This window comes from Patiria miniata, unplaced genomic scaffold, assembly GCF_015706575.1.
Source record: "Patiria miniata isolate m_02_andy unplaced genomic scaffold, ASM1570657v1 HiC_scaffold_20, whole genome shotgun sequence".
NCBI classification, from domain to species: domain Eukaryota; kingdom Metazoa; phylum Echinodermata; class Asteroidea; order Valvatida; family Asterinidae; genus Patiria; species Patiria miniata.
The window spans coordinates 19,607,489-19,623,858 of NW_024037059.1; the positions used below are offsets into that span (position 1 = coordinate 19,607,489).

The following is a 16,370-nucleotide window of genomic DNA, read 5'->3' on the forward strand; positions in this document are numbered from 1 at the left end:
CCTGTTTGTTTATATGACCATACATGTATGAAGTACATGTATATGAACATGTACCCCCGTACATGTGTACATTAAAAATTAATGCTGTGTACACATGCTTTTGTACATAACGTGTACATGTACATGTACGGTAGGTACGTAGATCTATAGTTGGATTCCTTATGTGTAAGTCTGTGCTCATTATGCAGGTAAATTTGAAGTGGTTTTTATTACATTTACATGTATTATTTTTGGTCCACAATGGGCACAATGCGTATTGTCTGATAGTGTAAAAAAAAAATGTGTAACTTCATTCAGCATGAAGGTAGGAGACATCAATCTGACGCCTCACATTTTGCATAACTGACACTTGGGTCAAGGGTCATAGCCGCTTGTTAATGAATACACACACATATTTCAACAAGTGCTACCACAGTTAGTTTGTTTATTGATTGGTATCCAAGCTCCCCATTGGATGTTTATTGATCGTCCATTGTGACGCTAGATAAGCCTCTCATTGTCCAGCATTCTCTCTTGGCATGTCAGATTATATACCATCTGCCATTCACAGGCTCTCATCTAAAGCCCTCTTCAAGAACTGAGACAAAAATAAAGCAGGGTAACGAACATTCATCCTGGATTACGCACCTGTGGAGCTTGAACACAGGGACCCAGAATTGACTCCTTATGGACCATCACACACACACTTTCATTAGAGCAGGGCTTAGCGTCTATTCAAGATATCCATGTCGCCAGCTTGTTCTGCTATTGTGCTGGTGTAATGAACCAGTCTTGTACCTTGTACCAACTATGAGCCTGCTGTGTTTTTTTTTCTGTTCCCATCAAACTTTGGTTGGTGATCTCTCCTCTGCATTCCAGAGGTGATCGGGTGATTTGAAAATGTTGGGCTCTAATCCAATGATAGATGCTCCATTAAATTCCTTAGATTTATATCCGGTGTGTTTCAAGTTTGCAGAAGACTGTTGCATTCCATCCCAATTGAAAATGAAAGTTGAATATTTTCTTCATAACTACCTCCCTTTTAACATTCAGGGAACTTGTAAACTATCCTTGTTACCATGTAGAATTGGAGACATTGCCAGTGCCGGGGAAGAATTCATGAGAAAGTTTCCTATGTCCCTGGCAAATAATTTGGGGATTAGAAGTGTTGCAAATCATACATTGGGCTGTGTAAGGGGTTGAGCTGCATTGGCGGCAAGCCGTTAGGATCGATCTCGCCTTGCCCCCTGGCAAAGATTATCTGTCTTTTGTAGTATTGAGTCTGTCTGCTCTTTCCTTATGTAACTGGAGAAAGTAAATTTGTTGATGCATAGGAGAAGAATTTTGATTGGCTCAAACCATCTGAACATTTGGTCAGTCACAACTTTCAATTCTTTATACTATCTAGTTTTAAGATGGAATTTTGCGTCGGGGTGATATAAATCAAATGAGGTTTTGCCCTTCACCGACGTTTAAACACTGTATACTCAGTGTGTTACCTCCCGAGTGAAAGTTGGAAAAAATCACTCGGGTGGGACTCGAACCCACGACCTCCTGCTTTCTAGTGCAAATGTCTTACCACTCGACCACCGAGCTAACGGGGTCGGTTTGCTTGTTGGAATCTGACGTAGCAATTTATTTTTTCTTGCTCTTTTGTTTGTAAAATGTTTACAGGATGAAAGGGCAAGGCAGGTAACACACTGAGTATACAGTGTTTAAAAGTCGATGGGCAAAACCTAATTTGATTTATGCTATCTAGAGTGGAGATAAATGTATCATCTTGACAAAAGAAGGCTGCATTTTCTGTATTTATTAGTAGGAAAAAAACAACAAATTCTCAAACAAAATTTTCAAAAAAACCCAACAAATAATGAACTCCATATCAAACAAAACACATGGATAGTGATACTACAATGTAAAATACATCTCAAAATAACTAAGAAATTTTATATAAAGAAGAAAAGCTGACTGCTCTTTATCCAAAGTCAGGAGGTCATGAGGTATCTGTCATAGCAAAATCTTTCTCACACTTTTCTCAAATTGTCAAAAAGCCTATCCTTGATCACAGTATAAATTTTTAACAAAGAGCATTAATAATGCAAACTTACTTCTGTACCTGCACAAGTCTCAGTAAACTTTGAAAAGGTAATTAAACAGAATACAGGATTTGTTTGGTTTTTATTTTCCCTGGCGGCGATTGAGTTACCAGCCCACAGGCTACGCACTAACAAGTTCCCTGCAAGGACTTTGGCATTGTTGTTTTCCAACGCTGGTTCCCCGCATTCTGGGCACCAGTTGCTGGAATACCTTAGCACAGGTTTCTGGTGTTGGGTTCCTGTTATTGGATAGCAGCGGGCGTATCGGCTTCTGCAAAAGCTTGCTTATTCTGTAAATGAGGCAGAGTGCGCTTTATACACAAACAGATTTGGATAGGATTTAAATGACAGGCCTTCTGGTAGTGTATGCTGTTATTTCCACGCTCAACTAGAGTTTTTTTTACTAAAAAAATATTACACTATAGATTGACTAAAATAATGTGACCTTTTTCCTGACAGATTTCTCCCAAAGCAGTCAAATGGTCAATCCATAAAGTTGTGGTCCAAAAGTGTGACTTCTTTTGTGACCATGTGTACACCTGACTTGAGTAATTTACCATGCAAGTGTCATTAAAAAATGACTATTTTGTTTATACATGTACGGTACAACTTTACATAATCACTTTTGGAGATAGAAGAAGGCATAAGAGAATGTGTCCTGAATTCACAAATCTTATGTCAGATGTAACAGGGACACGGGGAAAAATGAACCCCAAATTTATGGGATGACCCAAACACAGGTCAAGTTATACATGTCATGAATGGAGTATTGCTTTACTGTTTATAATGCAGCTAGCCAAATCCTAACCCTGATATGTAGCGTACAATTGTCTAAACAGAAGCTACATTATGTCAAAAGAACTCCATATCCTTTTGAAGCCTGCTCACCTGTTTGTGAACTTCCTGCCTTTAAAATAGAAACATTTGGTATTCGCATTGAAAGTTTAATGCACCATTACTGGAAAAAAAAAAATTCCCGTAGGATATGTGACCGGTCGGAGTGGAGACCCCTGGCTGTTTCTACCGGTCACATGAACTCCAATCGTCAAGTTCAAACCTCTCTCTTCAAATAATCTGTGTGGTTTACTTATGTTAGAGTATAGTCATTGGTGTTTGGATATTTTTTTTTTCGGCCTCGAGTCAAGGATTGGGGAAGAATGGTTTGCTTTCTTCTGCCTTTCTGTTGGCAAAGATCAGGGAACTCGGGAAAAGCATAATCATTGCTTCAGATTGAAATGAACTACATGTACTTGCTGTTGATTTTTACTTTGTTAGTAAAGCTGTGTGCTTTATTTTGTTCACTTCTACGGTGCTGCTGTGCGCATGTTTTTGTAAGGGTTTTGTAAGAAAGTCATGTTCATTCAAAAGGATTTTATTTTAGCTGAGTGTTTGTAAGGTTAACTGGATTGTGTTGCTTGTCATGTACATCTTTCAGTTGTAAATGAATAAAAATGCATGCAGGCACTCACAATGGGGGAGGGATTGCAAGCCCCCCCCCCCCCCTTTGGCTGCTGAAATTCCCCCCCCCCCCCCGAACCTTTTACCCATAGTTATTTCTACTGACTTTAGTACTATAATACGCTCAACATACACAGGCGTCGTAGGGCTAATGAGTACCGACTATTCTCCAATACTGTCTAGTCCGCTTTGAACAGCACCCCCTACAGGAAGATGGTGTCCAGCCTAGCACCCCCCCCCCTCCCTGCTTTTCAATTTTGCGGAGGGCGGGTGTCTGGGGAAAAAAATCCTGTCAACATGCTCTCGGGTCTGACGCCCCGAAAGGAGGACTGCCCCAAGTTGGAAAATTTCTATATCCGCAGGTGTACATGAACTAGGCCTACACCTAGTTACAAAAATGAAAACAGGTCGTCTGACTTCGAGGAAATGTTATTTTACTTTGGTTCTCAGGAGGGTAATGCCCCTTCCTCTTTTGTAGTCAGTTCTTAAAAAAAAGAAGTATGCAGTGGAGAACTAGTCCCTACAGATAAAGTGGGAGAGGCCTTTTTGCCTCCCACATGTGGTAGGACTTCACTCAGTTTGGATATATACTCATATTTCCAAACATCTTTCACTGCCGACAATTTTCACAAACCACCCAGACAGAGATCCATGACCTACTTTGAGTAATGCATCACTCACCAACTCCTAACACCTCTCGAGTTTCTTCTATTCTAATGTGCTAAAGGTCATTAGCAAAATATGAAAATAAACAAGTTTTTTTTCCCTCCTAAAACTCGATCAAAATAGTGAGACTGAATTGACTGACAGCTGACAAACGTAGTGGCTGTAACGATCCGCATAGGGAGATGAGGTCACGCTATGCAATAATATCCTTAGAGGAAACACTGCAATGGGGCCTTCACACCTTATAAACCACAACAATCCGTGTTATTTTTTTTTTATAAGGGAGCCCCCTCAGGGGTGGATGATTAAGTTCAACTGTTTTCATAACTTGATATCATAGTCATATTTCAGGAAATTCCTACAAAAACTACAGTGAACAAAATGTGTAAACATACATATTTCAGTGCCTGTAGACATGCTGTCACCCAAAGTTGAACAGGGTTTGGACAAGAAAAGAATGTACACTAGAACCCATCTTGCATACTGCAAGTTTAAGATGATAAATTCACAAATGAATCTACAGACGTAGAAATGGAATGAAATTCACAAATGAATCTACAGACTTAGAAATGAAATTTTGTGCTAACTTTCTGCAAATGTCCTTTATTAGGTTGTGACTAAATACTCTGACGTTTCCGCTGGCCTGCGGTCTTGCTTGTTGTAAGCTTTACGTGGATTAGATTTGAAATTGTAATAGTATCTGGGTTGAAAGGGGGTATTAAAGCAAAACGTGACCCCTAAATATTCACAATATCTTAAGGCCATTCATGCTGAACCTTCACGTTGGCCTATATTTTGAAAAGGAGGTGGCTGTTCAGAACACAATGGGCACCCATTTGGTGTACTGGCTCGAAAAGCATCGAGGACAATTCTCAAACGTGTTTGAGTTTCTGAATCGCCTGTTGCTCTCGTCCATCATATTGGACAAACATGTCACAGTGGCTTGAAGATTTCATTTGGGACTGCAGGCGAAATCTTCACTGCCTTGACCTATCTGTAAACACCAAACAAAAAGGACAATAAGTCAACGTCCTTGCAGGCCAGAATCTATTGTGCGAAAAATGGAAAAACCAAATGGGCATCCTGTGGTAAGAATAGGGTGCATAATGAAAGCAGCGGCTCCACCAGCACGTCTGCTGCAAGCAGGGGGTGGCAACTGTACTGTCCAACAGCCGACAAGCTGTTCCCCAGCTGATTAGTCTTATAATAGATATCTGTTGCTGACTGAAAAGCCAGCTGGACCACACATTGACTTGGCTGACAGGAGAAATTTGTATCTCCAAGGTGCAACCACTTGTATTTTTGCTGGATTTCAAAGGACAGCCTTTTTTTCCTCTGTCAGACTTCAGCCGCCCTCATGTTGACCTGCGATTTGCTTGCGCCATGGAGGAATGTTCTTATTCCTCCATGCTTGCGCCAAGGCGGAACCGTCTGCATCAAGCAGAAAAGTAATGCTCAGGTCACAAAACTGAGAAATCGTGTGATTCTCGTGGAACAGGCGGCATCTCGACACAAAAAAATCGCAACCACGCTCATGTCACCCACGACAACGCGATGACGATTCCACGGCACAGACAGTAATACATGTATGACTTCTTTAACAAGAGCGGTAAAAGCATGTTGATAATCAACAACATTCAACAGCCACACCCATTTATTCTTCCATTTTTGCCGCACGCTGATTGGCTACACAACTGCGTTTGATTCCCGCCTGTCGGGAACACGTCGCAGAAGTTGAAATTGTTATACTCTTGCGACCATTAATTCTGTGTAGTGCTAACTGATGCTGATCATCTTAACATCATCGCAGTTCCACTCAGGTTGCACAAAACTCGGCGATGGAAATGTTCCTGACAGGTCGTAGCTCAGGCACAGCTTGTTCCTGAAAAATCGTCGCTGACTGTTCTGTTTCATCAGAAGTCGACCTGAGGGCAGCTTTAGTCACCGACTCACTAACTGACTGACTCCCCGAGTCACTGAGTCTAAAGTGTGTCCTTAACTGAGAATTTGGATTCAGCTCGATAATGAAAGTCTGGTCTCGTCTTGTTGTATAATAACCTAAACTGACAAGCAAAGAGTCCTTGCCAACCCTGAACTAAACTTTGGGGTTTATTTTTTTTTATATGTACTACCATTTTATGCCTGAGGCTGAAGTTCATATCTGGGGAAGTGGGACAAACCAATTGTACTTTTTTTTCCCCAGTCCACGAACTTTCATTAGCCCAGTTGACATTTGGTAGACCTTTACATGCAAAAGCGTCGATCCAGAAAACTTGTTTATTTCATAAGCCACGAACATGTTTTTTGTGAAGTACAATGCATCCAGCTTGTACAGTTCAATGTAGTGTTACTGAACACAGCCGATGCTGCGATTTTCATACATGTAGGCCAGCTCTCAGCCTGTTAATCCATGTACATGTACCTCCCCATTGTATGTCCCTGCCTGTTACTCCTTTTAAGGAATACCGGTACCAGACTGTTTTTACTCCTTGGTGAATTAATGAAACCTAGGGTGCTAGGGAGGTTTGGAGAAGTTTATACTTCTCCAAACCTCCCTACCACCCTAGGTTTCATAAATTCACCGAGGAGTAAAAACAGTCCAGTACAAAGTAACACGGAGTGCTAATGGTTTAAATTTGTGAAACTTGATACATTGGGAGCATTGTTCAAATTATAATTTGGATCTGCTTGATTCATGATTCCTTATTCTTGGGCAAAATAGCGGCTCCCATCAGGTCAGGGTAAGGTCAGCACCCGCCAGACTCAGTGTCTGTCCTGACCAGGACAGGAGAGAATGATGCATTACTGAGCTCTTAACTTGGACCCAGAACCCTCCCTGTTGACCAATCTGTCTCCTTTAGTAGAGGATGTAAATCACTGCCTACTTCAGGCAAGCAAATGTTTGCAGTCGGGACTGACAAATTGCACTGTTCCTTGTAGTGTGAGGCTTTCCTGCTGTGGCTTTTGATGTATGATCATGTTATGTTGGCTCATACTCATAGAGCAAGGACCATGGTTGGCTGTAGACACTGCACGTAGGGCATCGTTTGTCTCTCGATTTCCTGTAGAGATTTTTTCGAATGAAAAATGTACATGTATGTATAAATTTGTTCTGAACATCATTCCCCACCTCCCAACCATTACAAATGAAGTACCAGTATTACACATCACATTGTTTTGAAACTTTTATATTCCCCAAGTAATGAATCCTGAAAACCACAGCATGCTCAGAAACTGGGCAGTAAAGGCAGGGTGGTTGGGGGTTGTAGTTTGTACAGGGATTAATGGATGATAGAACCTACCGCAGTTTATTTTGAAGTGTACTTTTTTGTAAGGGTACATTTTTTTGATGTATGAAGAATGCAGTGGTTGCTTCTAATACAAACCAGGAAGCCGTCGTCATTACATCAATTTGAATACTGCCCAATCCCCTTTTGAAATCTCCTCACCAAATCTTTGGACATTAGTCAAATTATGTATCGGTATGTTCTTTGTAACGGGGGTAACTGGCTGGTCGTCTGAAAGTTTTAACTTCTTGTACGTCAACTAAATGGTTTAATTCTTGCATAGCATTCTTTCATATTCCTCTTGAAGGGAAATTTCGAGTCTTAGTTTAATACAGATAATCTGTGATCCTTTGAAGATAATCTTGTAAGCTTGCACAGCTTCAAACTTTCCTTTTTGTCATTTTTACTTAAATACAAAGCTAGGTAATCATTCGACAACAAAAGAAAAAAACAAATCCACTTACCGGTATTTCAAAGTTTTAGACATCTTCTTAAGTGCATCCTCTTACATGCATCCTCTTATGACGCATCCTCTTACGTGTGTGAGAAATCTTACCAGCAGCGATACTTAAAGATTGGCATTACTCTGTGGTTGAGTTTCAATCTCCTGTTCCTGATTAGCAAATAACTGCACAACCTGTTGCATGCCACAGAAGCTGAAGCTTTTGTTCTTTTTGTCATAATCCCCTGTGTAATCCTCCTGTGCTCCTTTGTGGTACAAAGTCCTAATTCCCAGCTTGTGAAGGAGATTTGTGTCATCGGGAATAAGTATGGTGGGAATTAAGCAATGTGTCTTTTTTTTTTTACTGTGTCAGTGATGCATTGAATTTGAAGGAGTAAGAAATAACCCAAGCCTGGAGATGATCGCTTAAGATGCTTAAAAAACAAAACCACCGCAAGCATTTTGACATTTTTGGAATATTTCTGTCGTGACTCAAAGCCAACAAGATTTTTGCCGTTTTTCCATTACTGGAAAATTTAATTTCAGTCTTCGTCTCTCAAATATGTAAGCCTTCATTTACATGTTTATCAGGCTTGCAACTTTTCCTCGGATCAGCTGATTTCCTCTTTTTTTTTTACTTCCCATGTGTGCCATTGAAAATAGAAAAACACTTTACAAAGTCTTGGAAAGATTTGAATTTCCTCTTTTTTTGTGACTTCCCAGTTGCATGCCTGGTTTATATTCTAACACTTGTTATCAGTAAAGCAACAATGTATTCTGTAGATAATATCTACTAGTAGTAGTAGATATGCCGTGTTTTTCATGTTTGTGACAAGATGCACAATATGGCTATTTTTGGTCGGAGTCCTTCACATTAGCTCATGTGTAAAGCATTCATGAAATAGTATAATGGCGAGAAGTATTTGATTTCAAAAATAGGTTCGTGCGACATCACTCCATCATCCACAGAAAAAAAACAACCCATGTCTATTTGCGGTGTTTCAAAAGGTGGAGTTTGAGTTCAGGTTAAATCCGGGCAGTCACCGTATATGCATTCATGCACTTTTTGCACTCGGTTCAGTCATTTATTCATCCTGTTGGGAACAATGACGTTTTAAATTGCCTTCTGGATCTCAAACTTTCGGAAAAGTCTTCTAAATATAATTCACAAATGATTTTTTTTGGGGGGGGGCCATAATGGATGTGGAGGTTTGCATTTTGTAAGCAATCCCGGACTTCCTTGTCCAACAGAGCGTGATATTAAAAAAAAAAGACAGAGACAAAAACGAAAATGTATTGTTCTTATTGTGCAACAATTGCTTCTAAAGTTTAGTCAAAGAAATGCAATCACAGATATGTCAAGTCTAAAATTGGCCCCACTTTGTCATTACATTTACGTGAATAGACCTTGTGACCAGCTCCACAATGGCGGATAATCGCGTAGTCGATGTGACAAGGCTTGTATTGATGCATGCACGGACTTTTTTACCCGTTTGACTTTTAGGCCTTATAAATTCTGTGCGCACAGCTGGTCAATATACATTTATTGGCTCAAAACGACATCTACCGGTACTGGTACAATAAGCCACCATCAGTTCAACAGGCATGCAACTTCTCCTCGTATCCGCTGATTTCCTCGTTTGTTACTTCTCATGAATGCCATTTCAAATTGAAAAAAAACACTGTACAAAGTCTTGTGTGGTTTGGAATTTTCTCGTTATTTCTAAATTCCCAATTGCGTGCCTGGTTCAACATCATTGTGCATTTTTTTTTCATATATAGTTCCATCAAATGAGGCAATTAATTAATATTTTTTTCATTTGTTAAACATTCATTCCACGTTTAACTGATTTTTGAGAGCAAATGACATACTTGTAATCACAGAGTTGATTTACCGGTACATGCCGCAAACTTGCTTGGAACTTTTCTGAATTTTAAAAAAAATCTTTCTTTGCATAAGTACCGGTATAAACACTGAGCAGTGCTTTGTATTAAACTTTTGGAGTAATTGAAATAAGTTGTTCGGCAAGCTGAGAACCAACATTCACTTAGCCCTTTTCACACTAGAGCCTCTCAACCCGGGTTGAACTCAACCCTGGGCGAACACAGTGCCGTCCCGGGTTGAGTTTTTGATTTTTCAACCCTGCATCGTTTCACACTTGTTTCATGCAAATCAAGCTTATCATGCTCAGTTACTACTGTTTTGAACCCTGGCAAGAATTTCAACCCGGGTTGAAAATCTCAACCCTGGTCTGGAGCAGGGTTGAGTTCAGCCCGGGTTGAAATCAATCTCGGGGTTGACGCAGGGTTGACGCAGGGTTGAAATTCTTCAAGTGTGAAACGATGCATGTTTTCAACCCTGCGTCAACCCCGAGATTTGTCTAGTGTGAAAAGGGCTTTTGTTTCACTTTTTGTGCACTTCAAAAGGATGGTTGGTACAATACAGCATTCGTGAATGCTGAACGCTTAAATTGCTTAAATTGGGTAGAATGGGGTCAACGAGTTTGCTGTCTTCATGTAAATACATTGTACATCTACAAAAACTAATGTATATTTCAGAGATGGTGACAATTTTTGCCACACTGGGATGGTTTCATTCATCACCGGGCCAGTTAACAGACAACCTCACCTTGTCTGCTCTGCCCCACCAATCAAATGAAAGTAGAGTTGGTTTTGGATGACCAAAGGCCTTTCAAACGTACATTGTACATTGTAACAAAGGCACTGGACGACTGATGAGCGGTTTTACCTTGTGGTGTCAGCGATTCTTTCAAGGGACGCTGGCTAATTGCCGGTGTCATCCTCGCTAGATAATAGAGCAGGGAAAGGCCAGCACATATACCGGGGGTACACGTACCGGTAGTAACCAGAGGAATTCAAAAATACTCCAGAAGACTAAAATATTTGAATTGAAGTTGAAAGTGTAAATGTCTGGTGCCTGTCCATGGGTGGCACTGGATTCCTTAATATAATTGTGTTCATGATTTAAGTAACCTTTGTAATGAAAATTTGATTTGATGATAGTATCTAAAGCATTCTGACCGAAACCTTGAATTAAACATGTTAGGTCCCTCTCAAAACTATTTCATTCACGTTGAGAAAGTCACTTATCTGCAAATTTCTTGCAAGTCATTTTTTGACAAATTATCGTAATCATTTTTATAACATACATGTACACTGTACATACATGTAAACGGCTTTGGCTACGGCTTGACTTACACATGCCCCTATGGCAGTAGCGGCAGCCGCTTCCCATAGACCTGTGTGTAATCTCAAGCCGTAGCCAAGTATTTCGGACACGGCTATGCAGTTCTAGTGCTTTTTCAGGCACCAATTTCATGGAGCAGGAAACATGGTTTAGAAATTGTTTGTATTCAGCAAAAATGAGCCCAGAACCAGTCATAGGTACCCGGTGGTATAGACTTGCATGACATTTTGGCTGGTAACCTGTTTCTGCTCAGCAAGTATTTTCTATGCTTAGAAAAGATCTGTTTTTAGCAGCTGTGTAAAAATCCCCCCCCCCCCTCTTCATGTGTTCAAGAATCAAGAAAAGTACAGCACGTGCATGTGTGCTAGAATCTGATGTGCTTTGGCGATATTTGAGCCCAGATAACCAGCATAGGGACTAGGCGACTAAACCCACACCCACACCCACCATCAAAATTCCTCCCGGAGCATTCCTCGCATGATACATTTGGTCTCCAGTGTCTTTTGCTCCAGGGTACCTCAGATCTGGTTCTTGGTAAATAGACCTGTAATCCATCAAGCTATCATAACAAGCCTAGCTCACAGTAGCACCCATTTGCATCATACTTCAAACTTTCTTTTATGAAACACCTGTTTTAAATGGCTATTTAATTTGGTTGGTATTTCAATCATAGCCTGGGCGCCCAGGCCAGCATACATGTATATATCACCTCTTGAGAAACCCAAATGCAGAAAACAAACAACAAGCCTTGAACCCTTCCCCCCTCAAAGAAAAAAAAAAAGACAACCCACAATAAAATACACTCTTGGCCTAAGAACCTATACATTCCTTCCAGATGTATAGCTATTCTTGAGTTTTCTGTGTTTTCATTCTAAAAACATTCACTTTCATTGTAAACATTTGGATGAACTAAATGTTTCATTATTGCAAATCTGCTGGTACATGTATACATACATTTCGTACTTTTTTTGGGGGGGGGGGAGGGGGGTTCAGCATTAGTGTCATAAGAATTACAATTTAAAAACATACTTTTGATGCTACTAACTCCCTGAAAAGGAATGGCCTAAGCTTTGACAAACTTCTGATGGTTTATTCTTCTAGGTTCCTGCCAAGGAAGTACGAATTATCTTTCGCCACGTTAATTTGTTACCCCATGTTAATGATACATACAGGTGCATGCACTATGGGCGCCTTGTTATTTCTTGTTTGGTTTCCCTATGCACATACAAATGTACTTTGAGTTCATGAATCTGCCTACATCATTACACTTGAATGGACCTCACAGCTTGTTCAAGTGCCCAGTGGTTCAAATGAAACAGCAAACCAAACAATTACAGGATTTCCTCCAGGTGCAACTTTTCACATAGGTAATCATTTCAACTCAGGGAAAAACAGTGGGTGCCTAATGGATAGAAAGGGCCTAAACTATCCATCAGTATCATTGGAACGACAGTACATTACTTCCTGAATTGGTTAGAAGGGTCTCAAAGGGAATTCAGTAGGGATTCATATATGCCGTAAATCATGACCAAAACATACAGCATTTTAATTTGAGCGTTGTTTGAGTGATGGGTGAACAAGTGAAAACTATTTTCTAGATTGGTTCGCTGACAAGGTACCTTTCATGAATCTTACTGGCAGGTTTTGAACATATTTTGATTTTCCTTTTGCAGATTTCCAGGTGTTTTTTTTTGAAAAATTGGAGGAGCCAATTATAGATTTGGAATTATCTCAATTGTGTTTTTACATTTAATAGAAACAGTACTGTACAGGTAAATTTTCTGGCTTTTTAAAAACTGATCTGATAATTCAGATATTTAGTCTTCATGTGCATGGAAACATGTGTTTACATTTTGTCCAAATTTGTTTTGTACCGTAGGTTTGTAGCATTTTTGTTTTTGGCTGATCTGATTATTCAAATGACCAATCTTGTTCATTGTTGTCTTTGATACAGGTTGAGATAACAGTCTTGGATGAGAATGACAGCCCGCCGACCTTTGACCACCCAGTCTACACGGCCAACATCTCAGAAGAAGCCCGCAGCAGCTCCCCGGTCACCCGACTCACCGCCCATGACGCCGACATCGGCTCCAACGCCGAGATCTCCTACAGCATCACCAGGGGTAACGAGGACGGTCACTTCACCATCGACTCCAACACCGGCCAGATCCAGACCAGCGGGAGGCTGGACCGCGAGACTACGGCCATGTACACACTTGAGATCCGCGCCAGCGACGGCCGGCAAGACACCGTCACCTCGCTGGAAGTCAACATCCAGGACACCAACGACAACGATCCAGTCTTCACCGAGTCCATGTATTCCTTCAGCGTGCCCGAGAATCACCCAGTCGGCACTGTCGTTGACGCGGTCTCGGCCACGGACCCTGACGCAGGCACCAACGGTGACGTGGTGTACTCTATCGTCGCCGAAGGAGCACCAGGAGAAGATATCTTTAGTCTGGACTCACTGACTGGAGAGTTTACTCTCTTGACAGAACTGGATTATGAGCAGGTAAAACTTTGATAAAACTCTGTAATTTATTTAATTTACAAAAGTTGACTAGTATTATGCCTTCAATTGAACAAACATTTCCTTGTTGACTTTGTATTTAAAAAGTTGCTAAGTTATCTTTAACTTGAAAATCTCAGATCCTCACAAAACCATTTCTCAAAGTTAATTATTTCATATTAGTCTGAGGACAGATATTGCAGATTTACCACTGGTAAAGAGCAATTCATGTAAAAATAAAAGTGGCTGTCAAAACAATGTTCATACAAAAATCTAATTTGTTAGAAACTATTCTAAATGAAAGTTACAATGTGTTGAATTCGATGAAAGATGCTCCTAATTTTCATCAGAGTGTACACATGTACATGTAAGTAACTGAAAACATGGGGCTATTAAAACAGAAACACGGTACCTATTTTGTTCGTTGTTACAGAAACAAGTGTACTTCCTGACTGTGCGTGCCAATGATCGAGGTACCACCCCACGGTCCACCACAGCCTCTGTCTACTTCAACATTCTGGACGTCAATGACAATGCGCCGGTCTTTGATCGCACAAGCTACTGGGTTGAAGTGGCTGAAGATGTCGCCGTGGGGACGGGTATCGTCATGGTAACAGCAACTGATGCCGACTCAGGTATAGTTATTCTTGACTAAAACTTATTTTCAATCAATCTCTGAGTGTGTAAGAGATATTTCCTGGACCAGGATGTGAAACTGTTACCTCCGGAGCACTGAGGCATGCTCTTACAATAGACCTTTATCATACTGCCACCATTGCAGTCATGTTCCCTGTATCCAATAACAATACTGAATGATAATGTTTTTTTGGTGCAAAAAGGAACCAGACTATTTTTCCTTCAAGCCTCGCTTTTGGTTACGTTGATTTGAATGGGAAAAAAATACGATGGCCGCGACATGATAATTGTCTATGGAGCCAGCCAGCACCATGTTGGCAGTATTTCAATATGTCAATGTCCATATTCTTTTTATACAATACCATACTTTCCTAAAAATGAGCCGGTGCAACAAACTACAAAGATGCTGTAAAGCGCTGTTTTAGGGAACCATTTAGAAAATTATTTTCTGTCTGAGATAAGGGCCTACAGAAATTGAACTGTTTCAGAAAGTCTTAATTTGGTTGGTTGAGGACTGAAAAATATATATATTTTTTTATCAAACTTGCAAAATGTGTGAGAAAATAAAATAAAGAAAAGTCCCTCTTATATAAACAAGAAATCATTTTGCAAAGCCACTGTTGATGCTGTTTCCTAACAACCATGTGTTGGAGGCCAAGGAGTCGGTAAACTTGATCCGGGTAGAGCTCACCAAAGCTGCAGTGTTGCATTTTTGGCATCATCCTGTGTTGATTTTGGAAATGTGACTGCATTGTTTAGGCAACTCTGAGGAACCCAAACCCACCACCCTGTGGGTGGAACCAAATGCCGCCCCATATTTCACGGGTCTCTTGCGCCCAGACCCTCAAGAGTTTACCCAAATGTTGCAATGTTCGGGAGAGAAACTCACAACTGTTTGGAGAGAAATCTGTTCCCAGTTGACCCTGACGACAACCCGATCAGCATTGTGAATGTAACGCACCAATCACGCCCCAAAAGTGTATCAACAAACCTCCCTTGCATGTGAGGTCGCAAAGGTCACACATTGGTATTGCTCTAGAGATTCAATTTGAGTCTGGTAGTGGAACGCATTCGATTGTATTTCTGTGTGCAAATTAGGATCTGTCACCCTCAGACCTTGGAAACCTTTCCGAAATCTCGTTTTTGTGATGTACCTGTCACCAACTGCATACCAAAACAAATTCCTTGGGAAATTACACAGTCTTTCCCAGAACGAAGAAAAGAAAAACAGAAGATAAGAACAGAGATACGACAGATAACATTCCATCTTTTTTATGTCATTAGTAATTTATTAAGAAGCTGGTTCAAAATGGCCAACCTAATAATTTTTCTCCGCACGTGAGTTCAGATTGTGTTGTTTATCCCAAAAGTACCGGTTTAATAATTAGGCAAGTAACTGATTTACTCAAGTACATTTTTTTTGGCATGCCTGCTGAAATCGCTCGGTCCCTGAAGACAGATTTATTTCCCAAGTCCTGCCCCGTTAGGTATGGGTGGCTGGCACCAGACAGCAGCACAATCCAGAACTTTTGTGGAGCTAGCAAAAAAAGTGTTATTTTACATCCCGGAAAGCGATCATCTGTCTAGCGCTGGCTGGGAAATGTCATTACACTTGTTCTGAAATTTCATCCTTTCCAGAATTAATGTAAAAAACATTATTTTGAGGGTTAATGATACTTGAATGCTTAGTTTTGTTTGCCACATGCAGAGTCTGCGTATGCAGTTTAGGTATTAGGAATTTAGGAACCTGATCTATTTTTTGGATGTATTTAAAACATTGCGTGTGAAGAGCCCATCATTAAAAATGATAACTTCCTGTCCTTCCCTTTCTAATCCATTAGAGGGCTGATCATCTGAAGTAACTGCTCGCGATGAATGTGATTAAATTCACTTGTATGGTTAACTGGTATTTTTCTTTCTATTTATGTAATTTGAAAACCTCCATAAGGCCAAAAAAAAAAAGTCTCCGGTTTCTGGTATGGAGCTTGCCCCAAAAGTGGTGCGGCGACGCGGCTTTTTTTTTTTTTTACCTGTTTTTTTTTTTTTTTTGGCTTCAAATGTCGGCTGATGACTGCAAATGGTGCCCGAC

General features: G+C 40.5%; 1 protein-coding gene across 1 annotated transcript in view; it reads left to right on the forward strand.

Annotated features, from left to right (window-relative positions):
* Positions 1-298: 298 nt before the first annotated feature.
* Positions 299-16,370, forward strand: part of LOC119727898 (protocadherin Fat 4-like) — a 46,164-nt gene continuing 30,092 nt past the window's right edge. The window contains exons 1-3 of the mRNA XM_038199976.1: positions 299-304; positions 13,091-13,648; positions 14,079-14,280. Coding sequence (XP_038055904.1) covers positions 299-304; positions 13,091-13,648; positions 14,079-14,280 — 766 coding nt within the window. The remainder of the gene's footprint in view (positions 305-13,090; positions 13,649-14,078; positions 14,281-16,370) is intronic.